The 19,305-nt window shown below is 37.3% G+C and overlaps 1 protein-coding gene across 1 annotated transcript in view; it reads left to right on the top strand.

The window, feature by feature from the left end:
* LOC150087189 (uncharacterized) overlaps positions 1-17,782 on the top strand; it is a 94,508-nt gene extending 76,726 nt beyond the window's left edge. The window contains exons 3-9 of the mRNA XM_090372404.1: positions 4,245-4,436; positions 10,441-10,641; positions 12,717-12,953; positions 13,266-13,478; positions 14,915-15,145; positions 16,993-17,052; positions 17,529-17,782. Coding sequence (XP_090228530.1) covers positions 4,245-4,436; positions 10,441-10,641; positions 12,717-12,953; positions 13,266-13,478; positions 14,915-15,145; positions 16,993-17,052; positions 17,529-17,782 — 1,388 coding nt within the window. The remainder of the gene's footprint in view (positions 1-4,244; positions 4,437-10,440; positions 10,642-12,716; positions 12,954-13,265; positions 13,479-14,914; positions 15,146-16,992; positions 17,053-17,528) is intronic.
* The last annotated feature ends 1,523 nt before the right edge of the window (positions 17,783-19,305 follow it).

Raw genomic sequence — 19,305 nt, forward strand, 5'->3', positions numbered from 1 at the left:
TTTTTTTTAAAGGACTACCACTCAATTCCTTAGAGAACTAGGTTAAAAGTACTTGAGTTCAGAATTCGATAAAAAAACATAGAAACAGACTTACGTTCCGGAATGGCCGATACTTCCAATTTCCTTGCGTTCAGGCTTCCTGCGCGGCAGACAGGCTTTCATCCATTTCTTGGGCACACTGCCTTCCATTTCCGGACCAGGCTTTCTTTCTTTCTCATATCTGCACAACTGGCCATTTCTCAACGGGTCGGACCCTAGATACAAGTGTAGGCTCTCTTTCTCTTCTTGGCTCACTTATCTGCACAACTGGCCATTATCACTGCCTTCCGAGGCCGGACCAGGCTTTCTTTCTCTCACATTTTTTTTTTATTTTTCTTCTTCATCTTGCTACCATGAGATGTGAGCTCTGACCACCAAAAAAATCTACTTCTACTTCAACCGGCAACTCACGACTTTCTCTTCTTTAAACCACAGAGAAGTCAGATACAGAATGGACACTTTCTCAAATTACTCCACCCGAACTTTACTTCTTCCCTCAAGATTGGAACGCCTTCCACAAGGACTCCAACCAATGCCCATACTGTTTAATTTTTTCTTTCCTTACTATCTGCTAAAACAGCTCATCCCAGCTGTCTCCCTAGTGAACAAACCAACCCTTCTCTAGAAATTTATTATTTTTTTCACAGGGCAGTATGGCCTTTTCATGGTTGCCGGTAACCTCCAAAACACTAATTTTCGTGTTCACCCTTTTCTCTGATAAATAACAGTCACCCTGACGCCGTTTCTTTTTTGATGCCAACACTGGACGTCCACTCATTTCCTGTTTACTTCCTAAACAGGTGGCTTAGATCAAAAGAGACGCTTCATAATTCCGTTTCATAGTGCTATAGTTCTTGCCCTCAGCAACCCTTTCACACCTGTTCTCAAATAGCACCCTCTTCCCTAGTCCTGTTTGTCTCTGTTTTCTCTCTTATATTACTCGAAATTTCTTGTCTCCATTTAGCCACTATTTTAATTCCCACACCTAAAACTGTCCATTCCTAAATCCAGTGTTTCTTCAAACTTTAACCTTATTTGCATTAAAACTAAATATCCAATCTTAATACTTACTATCTTTAACTTAATACTCGGGTATGCTAATTCTCACTTTCCATCGCCCTTCCTGGATTTATTTTAGCAAAACAAATATTTCTATTTTAATTTGTAAGATCAACATCTTACAAAGTCATCTATATTTAAAAATAAATGACTCCACTTCAATTTGCTTGTTTGGTCCCATTCCCATCCTATAAAATTGTATGAACAGAAAATATTAGATTAGAGTAACAAATTTGTAGGTCTCTCTCTCTTTCTCTGTGTCTCCCCCTCCCTCCCCCGGTGTACAAACGAAACATCTGTTCCGTTTGAAAGATAACCTTGAAGTTATTTTCAATCAGAGAACGTCTTGCGATGTAACACACATGTATATTGTAAGATATAAAAATACTTCAACTCTTACTGCTACTTTAATCTTGCACAGAATGACATTTTTCAAGAATAAACTTGAATAATCTGGTAATTCGCTCTTTCTCTATATCTCTAATGTCGTTGCAAGAAAAAAAAATTGTTTTAATTGGAACACTTAACATAAAAATTCGTAGGAATTTTTGATTTTATTTAATATTTTATAGTAAGTAATAACAATAAGTCATCATAATTTTTGTTACCCAACAAAATTATAATAATTTGTTGATAGACACCATCAAGATTAATCACAGAATGGATTTGTTCTGTTAAGGACCGATCCAATTTTATTGGATATTATGATACAGTGGCAAAGAAAATGGATGCAAAAAATAATTTTTCATCATATACTTGGGGAAGTTCCTGATATTGTTGCACAATTAGAGCAGTGTGGAGTAGTTAAGGGCACACTGCTCTTAACGCCACACTGAATAGGAGAAGAGAGAGTGGCTATCAATAGACACTGCTCTTTGTGGAAAAATGTTATTAGTGGAGTTTTCAGGGTTCAGTACTGAGTTCCACTGTTGTTGTTTTCTATACTGTATTTATTAATAACATCGAAAGCATATCAGGCTTAATGACTAAGTTTGAAAATAATACGAAGGTCGGCAGGGTAGTTAATGACAATAATTAGGGTACACTACTGCAACAGGCTCTAGACAAATTAGGCAGATAGACTGAAAAGTGGCATTTCAAGTTTGAAATTGATAAATGCAAGGTACTGTATTCCATATGGACAATTATCCCACAAAAAATATCATTGACTTGTTTACCCTGTTCAGAGAACTTCTTTTCAGACTGTACTTTTGGAGGGGAGTAATTGTTCAAACTGTACAATTACTCCCCTCCAAAGTAGTTTTTGTTTTTCACTACCCTCTGTATAATACCACCAAAATAGTATTTTGGATGAAACTACAGGGAAATTTTCCAACAAGGAGAAGGAGATGATTATACCATCGTATAAGGTAATGGTTAGGCTGCACCTTCACCGAAGACAGCTCTGGAAGCCTTAATTTATGAAGGATGTGGATATGTTGGAATGGGTGTATACAAGGGCAAGATTAGTGAGGGATGCTCTTAGCAAGAACGGCTTCAGTTTTGTTGCAAAGTTCGAAAACTTGGCACCTGCAAAGAGATCTCATTGGGATGTTTAAGGCTTTTGTACGGATTAAGCACGCTCGATGCTGATGGCATTCCTCTTGCTCAGACTACACATATGAGTGGGTATGAATTCAAATTGAGAAAGGTTGGTTGCAAGCAAGATGTGCGGAAATTTTCCTGCAGGCAAAGGTTTCCACTCTCCAGCTGAAAGAAAATTTCCATCCATTGTTGTGGAAGTGAATAGTCTGAATAAATTCAAAAAATAACTAGACTATTTAGAGAGAATGGATAGGTGATGTGGGAAGTCTCTCTCTCTCTCTCTCTCTCTCTCTCTCTCTCTCTCTCTCTCTCTTTTGCTTGATGCCGCATAAGCTTTCTTCCCTGCATCATTTTCCACTCCTAACACATGACTTTAATTATTATTTTTTTTATGAAAACCCCAAACACGAGAGGTATTAGAACCTATAGTAGTTAGTACCGTGCTTGGGTTGGAGGTTGAGAAGAAGAAAGAAGATATTTGTTGACATTAGACTTGAACTTCAGTAGATTGTAATTTTCAGGAAATACGTACGAAGGAAGGTTGTTCCAGAAAACGGCAGTTGAATGAATAAACGAGGAATATGAAAAGTTGGTTCTGTGAGTTTGAAGTTGGACAATAAATGGATGTTGGCTGGTAGCACGTGTTCGGACTGTTTTGAAAGAGAGAGCGGGAATTATAGAAGCCAATTCCGAAGAACAGTGCCCATGGCACTGTTCTTCCGACACAATGATACCACAATGATATCAACCACAATGATATTGTGGTTGATACTCTTCAAAATGGTCTCGCCGTCTCTAATCACTGCCTTTTTGTGTTTCAGACTTCGTGTTGACTTTCTCATGCACTTAGAATTACTCCGTATAACAGCATCCATTATTCACTGAAAAGTTCTTTAACTTCCGTGTTTAGCATTCTTTCTGCATTAGTTTTACCCATTTCATTTCATTTAACCACTTCCATTTCATTTCATAGTGATCCCATATTTCGTTTCATTTCATAATGATTTCCTTTTATTTATCCACAGCGCTGAAATTATTGAGAATGGTATCTCAATTTTGACTTAATATAACCTAATCAGCCATTTGAAGCAGAGCTCTCATTTTGCATAACAATGAGTTAAAACTGTTTGAATTATGCAATATAAATATGTAGCATGAACCAAAAATCAGGAGAAATTGAAACTACCAGTGAAATTCAATTTAATGTCACACAGACGCATAAAAAGCAATAAAACCCAAACGGGTTTCGAAATTACATTCACCATTAAAGAAACTGTTCAACACGGGCATAACTAAAACCGTTTGATATGCAATGAGCTTTGGTTCACAGTGTAGAGGCTGTTTCTAATTATAACAACAAATCATATGGATATTCTCTGAACAAGAAGTAAAAAAGATCCTAAACTCCGAAAGGACGCTTTTCCGGACACACGTACATTAGACATGATTTTTTTTTTTACTCGTTTTGTTACATACAAATGCTCCTTTCATTTTTTTTTTTTTTTTGGAGTAATTTAGAAACCTTATATGTTTTACGCTAAAATTTATTGTTCATTCTAATGAATTATGTTCCTATTATTCTTTGTGCATTCATCTTGTAGAAGAGCTTCTAGAAGACTTCACATGTCCAGCCAGAGATGGAATATACCCCGACCCTTCCGACTGCAGTCGCTTTTATATGTGTCACTTCTATATCGCACTACTTTACCAGTGCCCGGAAGGCGAACTGTACGATATTTACGCCCAAAGGTGTCTTCGAAATGTTGAATGCGGGGATAGATATGATCCTTATGGTAAGTGCAACTTCTTTTCATTTTCAGCAGAACACAAAAAAATTAAAATAATAATAATAATAATAAGCAACTAGTAACGACCATCCCGATCAACGTGTCAACCACCGGTATGGTTCCAAAGACCCTACATAACAGTCTAGCAGCAATAGGTTTTCCAGCGAACACCTACAAGGAACTCCAGAAAGTCGCAATCCTGAACACCTGTAGGATAGTCAGAGTTCCTATACCAACAGTAACACCAGACATAACAACAACCACCCTGTGTACTTGGCAGCAAAACCCGTCACAAGGTGGAACCCCCAATTAAGGAGGAATAATAATAATAATAATAATAATAATAATGGAACACGATTAGCCCAGTGATTACGACGCCGGACCAACAATATCATAGAGCCGAGTTCGCATTACAAAGCGAGAAAAAAAAGAAAAAAACGCCAAAGTCGCTTTGGGACATACATCTCCCAAGATCGAAGTGATGGCTGAGGCATAAAATCGCGCCCCTTCCGAATAACTACCACTCACCACTGGATGCGAAAGCCAAAACTAAACAGTCTACCTCCATAGCTGAATGAAGATGAGAAGTAAAAATATTGAACACACTGCATCGAGTGTGGAGCAAAATAAAGTCGCCCGCGCTCAGGCGTTAGGCAGAGAAGTCGGTTCGAAAAGTCAGGGAGTATCGCCAGAGGAAGACAGTGGAAAAAGTAGTGTTGTCACACATACGGCTACCCGACCTGCGTAGACCATCCCAAATTAAAATTGATGAGAGCACGATAAAATTGGCACCACAGCTCAAATATTTAGGTATTCTCCTAGACAGCAAACTATCCTTTCAGCCACACCTTAAATACATCAGAACGAAGATCAGGAACTACTCGGCCCTGGTGGCCAGGGTCTCACGTAGAGACTGGGGCCTCAACAAGAGAACCCTGGCACTCTATTATAAGACAGTTTTCATACCAGCAATCTCATATGCTTCGGCCATATGGTACGATAAGACCACACTAGTAGTGAATAGAAGAACGCTGGATTCTACCCAGCGATCCATCCTCCGTGCCATAACCCGCGCCTGCAGTACAGTGAGTACACCAGCCTTACAAGTAATAGCAGGAACGCTCCCATTAGACCTAGAAATCGTTAGAACTGGAATGCTCTATTACCTTTCCAAAGGAGTCCCAGTTACCTTCCTGAATTTTACAACTGATCCCACTAATAATAGGAAGGCAGAAAAAGTACGCTTACAGAACCACCTGCTACAGGAGTGGCAAAACAGATGGGCTGGTACCACCAAAGGAGAGATCACCCGCAAGTTTTTTCCACACACAAATAGAGTATACCCGAAATCACCATCATGGTTCTTCCCAGGACTTCATACAACGTACTTAATAACAGGGCATGGCCCCTTCAATGCAAAGCTCGCTGGCTTCAGACTCACAGACAACCCAAATTGCACTTGTGGAGAAATAGAAGACTGGAACCATCTTATGTTTGACTGTCCCATATATAAAGACCTAAGATGTATTCTAATTGCAAAAGTGAGATATCTTCCAAGAGGACAAGAATTTCTCCTCCTTGAAACCGAAGAGGATTATAAAGCATTGTCACGATTCGCCCAGGACCTCTTCGCGAGAAGAAGGGTACAAATTGCCATTCACTGAGAAAAAGAAGAAATGCCACTCAACCATGACAACGCAAAGACAAAACTAATCACCAACCAGCATTTCTTCTCTTTAAATGAAAGAAGATTAAAACCGAAAAACTTGATAATAGACTGCAAACACAACCTCAACTGCAAAGACAGGACTTGTCCCAGGAATGACCTACAATCCTAGAAGTTGACATCTTTTTAGAAGAAGTAGAACTCAAATAGAAGACCTACCATGGACTTGACCTCATTGCAGCTCTGCTGCCAGCGCAACAGACTATACCTGTGCTCTCTTGCACGGTACTTTCTTTCCACTTCCCTGGGGAGGGAAGGAGATGGTTTCACTGTTTCTTCCCCTCCTCGCCCTCCTTTTCCTCCTAGTGGGACATGGGCCTGCCCCACTGACCACAGGGGTCACCTCCTCTATCGACCCCTTACTTCCTATTTCCTCCCCCCTAGCCTTCAGTCTCTTCCCTACTCTGTTCACTTTCACAGCGTAACCCCACATAGTCTAAATTTAAATCTCTGACCTGAGGTCACCTTCCCTATTGGCTCCATATTTCTGGCTTTCCCCCACCTGTCTTCAGTCTCCCCCCTACTCTGCCTAAACACTAGCGGATGTCAAAATTTAAAAAAAAAAAAAAAAATTGTCAAAATTCCAAATGCATACGAAAACCCCTTTCAGTCTACCTTTCAGCGACTACTTCCCAATACTATTAAATTATTTTATTTATTTATTTTTATTTTTTATTTTATTTTATTTATTTTTTTTATTTATTTTTATTATTTTTTTATTTATTTATTTTATTTATTTATTTTATTTATTTTTTTATTTATTTATTTATTTTTTTTTTTTTAGGTCCTTGCCACTGAAATCTCAGGAAATTAGGTGGCAGGACCTGCCAGAGTGAAAACGTAAAATTACTGGGTACCTGGTCTGCCTCCACGAGGCATAGTGTGGACAACGTTGGGCCCCAGCAGGGGTCTAGCGGCTAAATGGCCAGAAGAACAACGAAACACAACACTACACTTACAAAATCCATACACTTTTAAATCTCTGGCCTTCCCAGTGAACTGGTACACCTACAATGAAAGCAACGCGGAGCTGGGGGAAACCCCTGGTGCCGTCAGACACAAACACACTATATACTATATATGGCTACCATAAGGGAAGGGCAAGCAACTAGAAGTGCTTCCTGCACAGCTGCTCCAGTGACCACCAAGATAGGACTACGTCCATCATGCGAACATACTAAGAAACAGCCAAACTAAAGACCGATATGCCATAACAGACATGTCCCCTCCATAGACTTAGAACGAAATGAAACCAAGGACGTTCAAGATATAACATAATTGGAGATTCAGTAGGAAGAAGTACAACAGTAGATTAAAAATTCCCACAACTGGCGAACCCCAGGAATAGATAATATCCACTGGTACAAGAAGTTCAATTTTACAAACACAGGCACAAAGCGGAGAAGTTCAACCAGATAATAAGGCATTGGTGGAACAACGTTGAATATTCTGATAACCTAAACGGAATTTTACCTCCATCAGTTTCTGCTTGATATCTACTAAGCAAATTAGGCTTTGGAACTTTATATATAGTTACATGGACCAAACAATCTGACAATCAACTTTTTTTACAAGAGCTTATGGTCTGACCTAGAAGTGACACAAAAATTAACTGGTATCTCCAGTCTAGTAGTACAGTCTAGACATCGGACTTTTCTATAGGACACTATGGGCTATCCTATTCAGCTGACGACTGACTCAGGGATCTCTTGAGGAACGACACATGAATTAACTGGAATTTCGCAAAACAGAGGATATATCTGTGATTTGCAACTCAATTTTAGTTTGTGCCAACCAAAGTTTTGGTCAGGACGATTGACCAAAGGGATTTGACCAAAGGGATTTGACCAAAGGGAATTGAGTGGGAAAGAATGACAGAAGATAAGATCTGGGAAGATAGCAAAACTTCGAATTAATAATTTATTTAATAATACATTAAAGCAATTGTTTTCACTTTCCTTATAACCTACTATTCACTCTTTTTATAATACTTTACTTATTTCACACTGGACTAATTTTCATCAAAATTAATATTTTTTTCCCATAAAATGTGAAAAAAAAGGCAATCTTAAATATTTATTTATTTTTATTAAAAACTAAAAAAATGTGTACAGTACTAAAATTTTAACTTTTCTTAATTAAGTAAAGATTAAATATTTATAGCACTTCAAGCAGAATTTTTAAAAAAATCCCTAAACATTTTTCAGAAATTAAAAAGAAAGTGGCACTACACCTATTAGGTGTAGTGCTACTTCCTTTGTTACAATTGTGGACACCATGACTGCAGGGTTATCCTTGTAGTGTTGGCGCTACACTTGTGAGATTTAAGTTGAAAATAAAGAATCCGCGTTATCTGTTGGATGAAGATGATAGTCCGATTTTACCATCCTAAATGTAGCCCAATTTTTGAATTTTTATTTATATTTTCCAGAGTTATGGACTGAGTACACCCAGCAGGTAGAGCTCGTCACATTTCTTCTACTTTTAACTCGTAGTAACTTTAGCGTGGGAAACTCACTAAAAACAGTCACTGGTTTTAAGTTAGTTATTCAACTTCCCACGTGACATAACGATTATTGAACGACATTTCAAAGTGCGCATCAAGAATCGATGGCTGTGCCCATTGTGAAGCAACACAGACATCAAACTACTGCTTGAACTGCCTCTGAAAAGATGCCACTGATCTCGACCGTGGCCGATACGACTTTATTTACAAACAATCAAATCAATACAACATCACAGAAATTTCGCAAAAGTGTTAAACTTGCACACTTCATATGTCTCTTTCTGAGTTGGACTCCTTCCAGCTGGAATTCAGTAGATTCCACTATTTCAGAGGAGCTCTGCGTTGATTTTGGTTAGACTCAAGTCTGTCCCTAAGATGTGCACAATTCAGCAAGAAATGCATGTCTTGGGATTGTTGGTCACGTCCTATCCAAAGACTTGACCAACAATTAATGGAGGAGTGCAACACCACTATAATATGCTCGAAGCTCTTCGAAGATACAGTAGTACGATTGTGAATGTAAGGTGCCACGATCGACGGAGTTAACGGACATCCGGCGGTGAATGATAATACGGTGTCACACGAGCAATTACTCTGTACGTGACATTTCGACGGCACTGAAGCTCCCTGGTTCGTCCACTGGTGATGTGGTTTGCAAATGGAAGCGGACTGGTGCTGAAATCCTCCGAAGTCGACGAAACGTGACAGGAGGACAGACAATACAAAGAACCGTGCAGTCGGAACACAGGTCATCGTTGTCGCAGCACACAGCCCTTCAGTGAAACGATTGGGACTCATGTCGGCACGGTATAGTATGCAGGAAGCTATATAATATGGATTAGCACTGTCGCGAACCTGACCACAAGCCAATAATCACCCCAAATAATGCCTGAAGCCGTCTAGCTTGGTGTAAGGCCTGCCGATCTTGAACCATGCACAATGGAAAGATGTGCTTTGATGTGATGAGTAGCGTTGCATGGTCTAACAAGTCTGACGACAGGTAGCTTTCTCTGATCTGATGCCCAGAGAAAGTTACCTGCTGGACTGAATCGTCCCGACAATGAGGATTGGCGTTGGCAGCGTGATGGTCTACGGAAGTGTTTCAATGTTTGGCCTGGAACTATTCGTTGTTTCGGACAAAATCATGACTACCGAGGTCAGTCTAGACGTCCTGGACAATAATGCAATACTGTACTGAAGTCGTGGAAGGCCCATACCTGTATCAATGGAACAATGATCCACGTCATACTACTGGCGTTGTGACAGACTATTGTGAGGAAATGAGGAGCGAAAAGTTGAAATAGCCAGCTCAGAACTCTGACCTCGGTCCTATAGAGAGCCTCTGGGATGAACTGGATCGTCGGATGCGTGTGAGGAGGGCCTGGCGAAAAATCCGAGTCGGAAAAAATTTGCAAAAAAAAAAGACTGATGGAGAGTGTTCCACAGAAACTATAAGTTGTTATAAAGACTCAGGTTTCAGCACCCGCATTATTTTCTGTAAATAAAGGTTATTTGGAAATAAGCAGGGGTCACATATTAATGGTAGGTTAGTATATACCAAAGAAGTGGTACGCATTTATATAATACGTATATATGTCGCACGAACATAAAACTAAAATTTTAATCAAAATAGTGATGCTAGAGAAAAACCGATGACACCATTGGATTCAGCGAGCGTATAAGAAACGATTAAATATAAAGAAACGTTTCGTGTTACACAGTACACGTAAATCGATATATGTAAGTATCTAATACTCGATTGTACAATTAATTTTCAGAAGAAGACAGAGAGCCTCCTACAGTCTTCACATGTCCATCTGACATTGGAAATTTCCCTGATCCTGCCGATTGCAGTCGCTTTTATGTGTGCTTTTTTGGTCTGGTAGAACATTTTCAATGTCCATCAGGTGAACTATACGATGTCAGAGCGGAGACTTGTCTTCAAAGAGTCGACTGTGGAAACAGAAAAGATCCAAATGGTAAGCGCAATCACTCACTTTCAACGAATTGTATTCATATTCATATAAAAGATAAGTCAAATGCATTAGAGAACCACTCTACCTTTCACTTAGAAATAGTAATTATATTTCGCTTTGACCGAAAAATTGACTGTATTCTGCATATTCAAACATATTTTGCCTTACTTGTCAGTGAGGGATTATGAAGTCAGGAACAGCAACATTCGTGTTAAATTGTTTCTTCATCATGTTCGTCTATGTAACAGAGGGACTCCTAGTGGACAGATTTTCATGAAATTTTGTACTTGGGTTTGTTACAAATATTTATCGAGTTAAACCAAATTCCATTAAAATCAGAAAAATAGAAATCCAGCAATTATTATTTAATTTTTAATTTGGAAAAAAATAAATGCATAGATTAAATGTAGTTTTCGTGCACTATTTTGAGCTTTAGATAGTCCGTGCACTCTTCGCGTGTATTCTAAAGTGTCTCGTGAACGTGAGCTGCTTGTGAAAAGATAAATATACACTTGTAATTAAACGAAATGGCTAAGTTTAAAATATAGCTAGCCTTATCATGATGACGAAACAAAGCTTTAATAATTCGAATTATAAATATTTGAAAAATACGTGAAGTAATTATATAAAGATTAACAATTGCAATTAATACTTTATAATATGAGGGAATTTATCTGCAAAATGAAACGAGGTGAATTATCTCTTCGGATTACTGCGTTTCCTTGGATCCCAATCCGTCGTATTTCAGACATCGCTTTTTCACAAGAAAGCTTACTGCGTTTTCAGAAATCTTTCTCTACGTCTTCTTTCGTTTTCGTTTTGAAGTGAGGATCAACATTTGCTTTAAGGTTTCTACGTGTATGGAGTTCTTGCCTTTTAACGCCTGGAGTTGCGATACCTTATGCGAGTTTCTACACTGTTGGGCTTCTCGGAATGAGTGCAGACTTTCAGTTTCGTTCTAGTTTTCTCTTCTTTACCTTTTCCTTTGTTCGTTCTGGCTGTGACTACTGTTTGCTACGTGCAAAATGAGTGTAAGTAACAAACATTACCATGTTGCAGTTTGCTGAAACTCCCTGAGTGGTACAAAGTGTTAGTTGCGATTGTTAATGTTTAATACATCGCCTGTTTTTTATGAAAATAACCATGTTATTACGCTTTTTCCGTTTTCAAGGCTGTCAGACATGTAACGCGATCTTCATTCAAGACAAGCTTCATTAACACGATTACATTACGAAATTTGAAGAAACAGGAAAACTCCTCAGACACCACGACCTGAACGTCCTTGACATCACCTGGAAATTGTCGCACAGACTGCTGCGACTATCGATGAACACGTATACACACAGCATAGGGTTCAGACTTGCATCAGGTGAACTTACGCGTTTGTTTTCATCTACTTAAAGCAAAAGATTAGACATGGATCTAAAGAATAACTTCAATATAATGTATAACGATAATTTCTATAACCGTGTTTTTTATTACAATAAATCCTATATATTGTGGCTGACTGTGTAAACGTTATTTTTTTTCTATAAGGCTTCGTGTTATTTTTTTAATAGCTAAGGACTTTATAACTCTCTATTTTACTTTTAAAAAAATAAAAGAGTTCATTAGAGCTGAAGCCTTGAGAGAAGAACCCAGCTAACGTTACCGTGGCATACCAAAATTAAATGATAAATTACTGCTTCTAACGCCAGGTTTTCAAAGACCACTTTATTCTGTCCAGCAATAACAGAACTTTTCAGAATTCAGAACCATTTTCCGAAAGGTACCTCTCCTTCCTTTATCAAGAAGGTCCGAATGCACGACGTATAGGTCGTAAATGTAAGCAAAGACCTGTTAGAGAAGAAGATAATATTCTATATTATATTCTAAGATAAATTATCGTCCCACAGTAGAAACGAAAAACTAAATTCAAATTGTCAAAATAAAATTAACCCCCACCCATTTCACGATTCTAATCTTTTACTTGAAAGCACTGTTTTAAGCGTGTCAGTCTTTCTGCTTTTAATATACCTGTCTTGCATTGAAGTTAGTTTGCAATCTAAATACTCTTTCTCATTGTTTTCATTTTGCAGAAGTTGGTGAGGGTTCCGGCGAGCTGGAAATCATCATTACAGATGAGTTCGATGGTTATGTATGCGAAGAAGATTACGGGAGAGTGCCACATCCAATTCAGTGTCAGCTTTTTGTCGAATGCGAAGCAGGTATCAGCATACTGAAAAGTTGTCGATCAGGTTATTTATTCGATGCAAAGGAGGAAACCTGTCGTCCCGAAGAGGATGTTCAATGCGACAATTGGATTGAAGAACCGGGTAAATAACAACGATGAGAATTTAATTTATTAAATAAATGTTATAATGTTATAAATATTTGTCTTTCCATGATTTGAAAACTTCCAAAGAAATTATCACTCTATTCGAAACTTAATTCATAAACTTTGCGAAAACTTTAGCAGAATACAATGATAAATATTTAAAAACAATCAGTTAAGCATAATTAAAAAGATATGATCATTTCAGAAAGCAAATAAGTGAATAGCGATGGTTGTAACACAACACAAATGTAAAAAAAAAGATCCTAAGTCGAATTTATACACTGAATACATTATCTGCCCTACCTTCCAGATTCTAAAGACGTGACCACACCAAGACCAGAATTTCAATGCCCACAAAAATCGGGCAAATTTCTTGACGAAGAGGACTGCAGTAAGTTCTACGAATGTAAAGACTGGCGCCACAAGAGCCACAAATGCCCGAAGAATAAACTGTTTCATGCAGAGAAACACCGCTGCGAGGATGAGGAGAAAGTGAGCTGTGAAAACAGGCCACATCCTGACGGTAAGATAAAAAAAAGTGCAAATATTCAACTTTATCCAATAAAATCCACTGTAATCCCTTGCAGTTCGTGGATTACAGGGGATTGCATTGGCTTTGAATTATCACCTTTGTAAATTGCTTTGAATAATCGGAATAATTTTAAAATTATTTTCGAATTGACGATCATCTCGATAATTATTTTTGCATTTTTGAAACATAATTTTGATGAAAACTTGCTCAAAATAACTACCCGGCTTTACTTGTTTATATTTATACACTGTGTATTCTCAGCTAGTAATATTCATGGACTGATTAATCCGAGCTACATTTCGACATTTTTATTCCTTATGATTTCATCATGAAATTCTGAAACGGGCCTTCCTGAATATTTATTATAAACAAAGGAACATGAAGTGGTCTGTACGTGAGAAGATTGCCCTTCTTCGTACAGTATACTGCACAGGATATTGTAATTAGGTAATGTGCATGTCTCCCAGCTACTGATCGTACTGAGAATAATTGAGTTCATTTCTCTCAAATATCATTCAACGAAGAATGAATTTTTAAGTATCCTTTCAAAGTTTATAGTGACTTTTCTTTTATTCATGATGTTTTCTCAGGACTTTATCTTTTTACTCGATTTTTTGTGCAAACGTGGGTTGACCAGTTAACCTATCCCATCAACTCCTTCCCCCAGCCCCATTTCATTTGGCAAGGACTGTAAAAGCTGTATATCAATGAGCTGTTTTTAAGTTTCGCGAAATAATTTATCTTCATTAACCCTTATACTCGTAAGTGATCCTTTTGGCCAGTAGAAATAGTCTAACAACCACCTGTTTGCTACTACGACCTTCAACAAACAGAAATTCAGCAAGCCATTTTCTGTATTCTTTCTGACAGGATCTCCGATTACAGCACGATTTTACCATATAAAGACGTTCTATTACATACTTCTATGCCCTATTAATCATGGAGGGGCTCGATCTATCATCTTGGTAATCAATAAGCAGCAGCAGCAGCAGCAGCAGTAGTATCCCTCATCAAACATAATACTTACTGTGTATGCGCAGGCACATTCATTACGATATGGTATGAACGTAGTTTTTAAGAGTTAAACGAAAATATTTTACATTTTGTGACGACCTAATGAAGAAAAACGGTTTCCCAACCATCTGCCATAAATACATACAATTCCGTTGGGTATTTACACTTCCTTCTCTTAAAATGGGGACTATTCCCAGTGTGCAAGAAAAGGCAGATCCGGAAGACTCGTTAGACAATTTTTATTGTCAGATATTTCCATTTTTATTTTCATGAATCCCATTCCGTCCATAATGCGTATTCATCTCATTTTTCGTTGTAAATTTGTATAACAACCAACTTACTTTAAGGAAGAGAAATTTCTTTAGTTTTCTTAATACGGCGCACATTTTCTCACAACTATTTCTTATCATTAGAAATTGAAGACGATGATGATGGTAGTACAGTCATCGAACCCGTCACCAACTATAAATGTCCCCGCCGCCATGGCAGACACCATCACAATCACTACTGCCACTATTTCTACCACTGCCACGACTACAAGGCCAGCTTGAAGGGGTGCGCTCCAGGAAAACTGTTCCACCACAGGAGGCACAACAAATGTCTTCCCGAAAAGGAAGTCGATTGTGAAAACAGGGTCAAACCAGGTAACTGAAAGATATCGAACATTCATGAAATACAATTGTAATTATTTTTAATCAAATCTCCCATTAATCGCTATAAATAAAAGCTGGAATAATTAATTACAAGACATTCATTATGAATTAAGCCACCTTGAACAATCGAATTGGAAATCGAACGATCACCTCACTCGACTGCTAGTTGAAATACAATTTTCTGGTTTTTGAGATTTTTTTTTTTTTTTGAATATTTCTGATTTTCTAATATTCACAAACAGATGCAATGAATAGTGTGTAGTTCTTCATGATGGCAGCAGCCGTCCCTTGAACGTTTGGAAAAGGTCAGATTCCTGCAAGGCTAAAGGAATTCACCATAAAGGCATATTTATGCCCCTTTGGGCTGTAGCTAATCGGTCTCGGCAGGAATGTAGAGTTCCTGCCGAGAATGCGAACATCAACCAGCCTACATTACAAGCAATTTAGAAACAGCTTGTAAACGCCGCAGAGGCGCTTTTATATATCTGTTGCAATCAGAGAGAAACGACGGTTCCCTTTTTATATCGCCCAAGTTTTAAATCCCTTCTATTCGATTTTTAATTTCTATAAACATAATAAATTCCATCACTTTATTAAGTGGAAAGACCCAGATTCATAAATGAAGTAGCCTATCTGGAGAATTTTCTTTAACTGCATGCTTGTTATGATTTACTTAATCTTGGCGACTTTTAAAGTTTTGAATGGCCAATTTATATGTCGAAATATTGTGAAAGCTAATTGATTTTTTTCAGGTAATTTTTTATTGTTTACTAATAAATATAAAACCTCTAATTTACTTGATTAGTAACAAATTAACAAAATTTACACCAAAATTTCATTCAGTGCAATATTCATCACTTTATTCATTATTCTTTTCCAGCAACTATATACCACTGCTGACTAATGAAAAATCCAAAAAAGCCATATGCATCATTAAACAATGAATTATGGTCTGAAATCTGGTCGGGTGCTTCACATTCTACATTCAAGAAACTCCTAGTCATAAAACGCTGGATCCTTTTGATTGCTCAATCGAAAGCTGAACTTACAGTTCAGTTCAAATTCCATTGACAATCTCCAGATCAACTCAAAATTAACCATTAAAACTAAGAATAAAAAGGTTGATATCGTCTGCTGGCCAAGCTGATTTCTTATAGGGTCAACAACGCATCATCCAAGTTCTGTTAGAGACAACTCACGAAGCCACTTGCTTTTAAAAAAACCAACCTCTTAAGTCCTCACCAGAAGGACAGACTGTTCTCCGATTCAGCATTACAATTCATACTCAATTACTTCAAGATCAACTGCCCTTGGCACTTCAACAGCATAGCATATTGAGAAGAAATCCCTGGCATGTTTATAATAATGAACAACCAATTCAGACCCGAAAGCTCATAATACAAGTCGAGTAACAAATTTCCAAACTATAAATCTCTTTCATCTACCTATTTTAGATAATAAACTGTTCCCCTCACCCATTCTTCGGGCCCTGAAAAACTTAAGTGAATATTTGCAATTTGTGATTAATTATTAATTTATTTCAAATTATCTTTGATTAAAAATTATCATTTCGTTTAAGCGAGCCTTCTTTTTAACTTCAAATATCATTTTACTTTATTTCATATATTTTATTTTATTTAATTGAATTATAAATAAAAACTGAAATAACTTTGGTTTTAGCGGATTCGCTGAGATATTTGGAGTATATACAAAGGCAACAAAAGTCATGAGGCTTCAAATAAGTTGCATATGTAAACTGACAGTTTGGTATACATTCGAGTATAAAGAGTTCAAAGTTATTAACTGAATTAACGGTTGGTATTTATTAATTATTTTAGATGAAAAGACAACAAAACAACCAGTAACAAAAGTAACTCCTATGCCAAAGACCACCACCGGTAAGTCACATTTAATACTATTGGATATTCTTGTATCAGTTCAGACATTTTTTTATCCAAATAAAGATTACTTAACTTTGGTTAGATATCATAGGATAGCACTCTTAAAAATAACAAAGATAATGGCAAATTATAAAATAAGGCATGAGGAATTTAGCAAATCAATTGAAATGATGCAACAACCAGTTTCGTTTCAAAAATTCTGGAGCGTCAATGAACCACGTCCATTGATATTCAGGATCGACGAGCCACAAATTAAGGTATATTTGTTGAGGGGGCTTTTTTTTTAATGAACTAATAGTTTAATACACAATACAAATGAATTTAGTTTCGTAATCGATTTTTTTTCCATCCATCATTGCAAGAATGTTTTAGAAATTAAGACATAATGAAGTTAAAATCAAATTCAAATTTTACGTTTTGATGTCCACTACTAATATGACAGCCTTTAACTCATCCTTTCTTTATCTTGTCAGCAACTCCAATCGAGGAAGTGATTACTACTACGGAACTGCCAGGTTTTATATGTCCAAAAAGAAGCGGGACACATTCTCACGAAAAAAACTGTGGCTGGTATTATTCTTGTAAAGATGGAGTAGCTCAACTCAAAAAATGCCCCAAACACAAGCTGTACGACGTTGTTAAAGGAGAATGCAAAGACGAAAAGAAAACACCCTGTGGTGACCGAATCCACCCAGATGGTAAGAGCCAAAATGTTTGCCCGTTATGATTAAAAAGGCCAGTGTAGATTCGATATTTCATTCATTAATTAAATTTCTGGATTTTTCTTTTAATATTACGATTAACACAATATGCAAGCAACGAGATTAATCTTTAATTTACCTTTATGGTTTTATGTTATTGCAGAAATTGATGACGAAAACACTGGAAAGATCATCACCTCAGATACAGCCTATAAATGCCACGAGTATCACGGTCGGCACGAACACAAGAAGGATTGTAGTCGGTACTATCGATGCCATGACACGTTACCAATGCTTATGGAATGTCCGTTGGGTACTCTGTATGACCACAAAGCACGTCGATGTCTGGATGAAGATTTGGTGGACTGCGGAGATCGGATAAATCCAGGTAATCTTATAATAAAGAAACCTATTTCCAAAACATGAAGGATTGCCTCGTCTTGGTAATGGTAACAAAGCGTATTCATTACACCAAGACATCGATAATGTCTTCGGGATATGTAAACTGCATCTCGTGGTGAAGGAAATAGGAATTATCTTCTTCTTAACTGTTTCCTCCAAAGCCAGGTTATACCGCAAGAAAAATCTAGAATACATCGGGATTTCTCTTATGGCAACACCATTCTTAGTAAACTGTAAATCAATGAACTTGAAGAACGGTTTCACAGACTTAGACTGTCGTATTTTATTTCAGTTTCAAGTTATAATGGTAATTCGTGAAAGTATTCATAACTTGTGAATGAATAGCAGTTTACTCAATTACATACAGAGTTCGGCTTTCAAAAGTATTGTCCTAAAAGATAATATTTATAGCTTTCAAAAAGATAATAAATTTCAAACTAAATTAAACAAAATTAAGACATGGAACTTTTTTTTCTTGTTTTCAGATCGGGAAATAACAGATTCCACTCCCAAAGAAATCACTACTCCTCCAAGTATTTCAGGTGAGTTTTTCATTTGAATATTTATCCAGGAAAAATGTAACCTTTATATATTTCTGATGCTTTAATTAATATCAAATAAATAAACAAATATTTATTGCTTGGATATGGGGAAAAACACAAACAGCACTGCTTTTGACGGAAACAAATACCTTCATCTTCATCACTGTTCCAACCTAAGGTTAGGTCAGGTGAATCAATGCCTTCCATCTTCCCAGATCTTGTCTTCTATCATTCTCTCCCACTCAATTCCCTTTGTTTCCACATCTCTAATCTTATCTCTTCACCTGTTCCTGGGTCTTCCTCTCAGCCTCTTGTCCATTTTCAACTCAAACATTCTTCGGATGTTTGGAAAACGGAAAGGAATATGTCAGCTGCAATTAGAGATCTACAGTTCTTAATTGTTATTGTACATACAGAATTTCTTATTTCTTAGCAACTCCAACATAAGGCGAAATCGGTACCACTAAAAAAAATATCCATTGATCACGTATCCTGCCAAGCTTGGAAAATAACCACATCTAACGGACTGTAACCTCGACATGTAATGCGTAGAGAGGTCACATACACATGGATGGGTCAGCTGTTCAAGGCACAATACATCGTAT

Source organism: Mastigoproctus giganteus, chromosome 4 (genome assembly GCF_048544385.1).
Source record: "Mastigoproctus giganteus isolate SK-2022 chromosome 4, ASM4854438v1, whole genome shotgun sequence".
NCBI lineage: Eukaryota > Metazoa > Arthropoda > Arachnida > Uropygi > Thelyphonidae > Mastigoproctus > Mastigoproctus giganteus.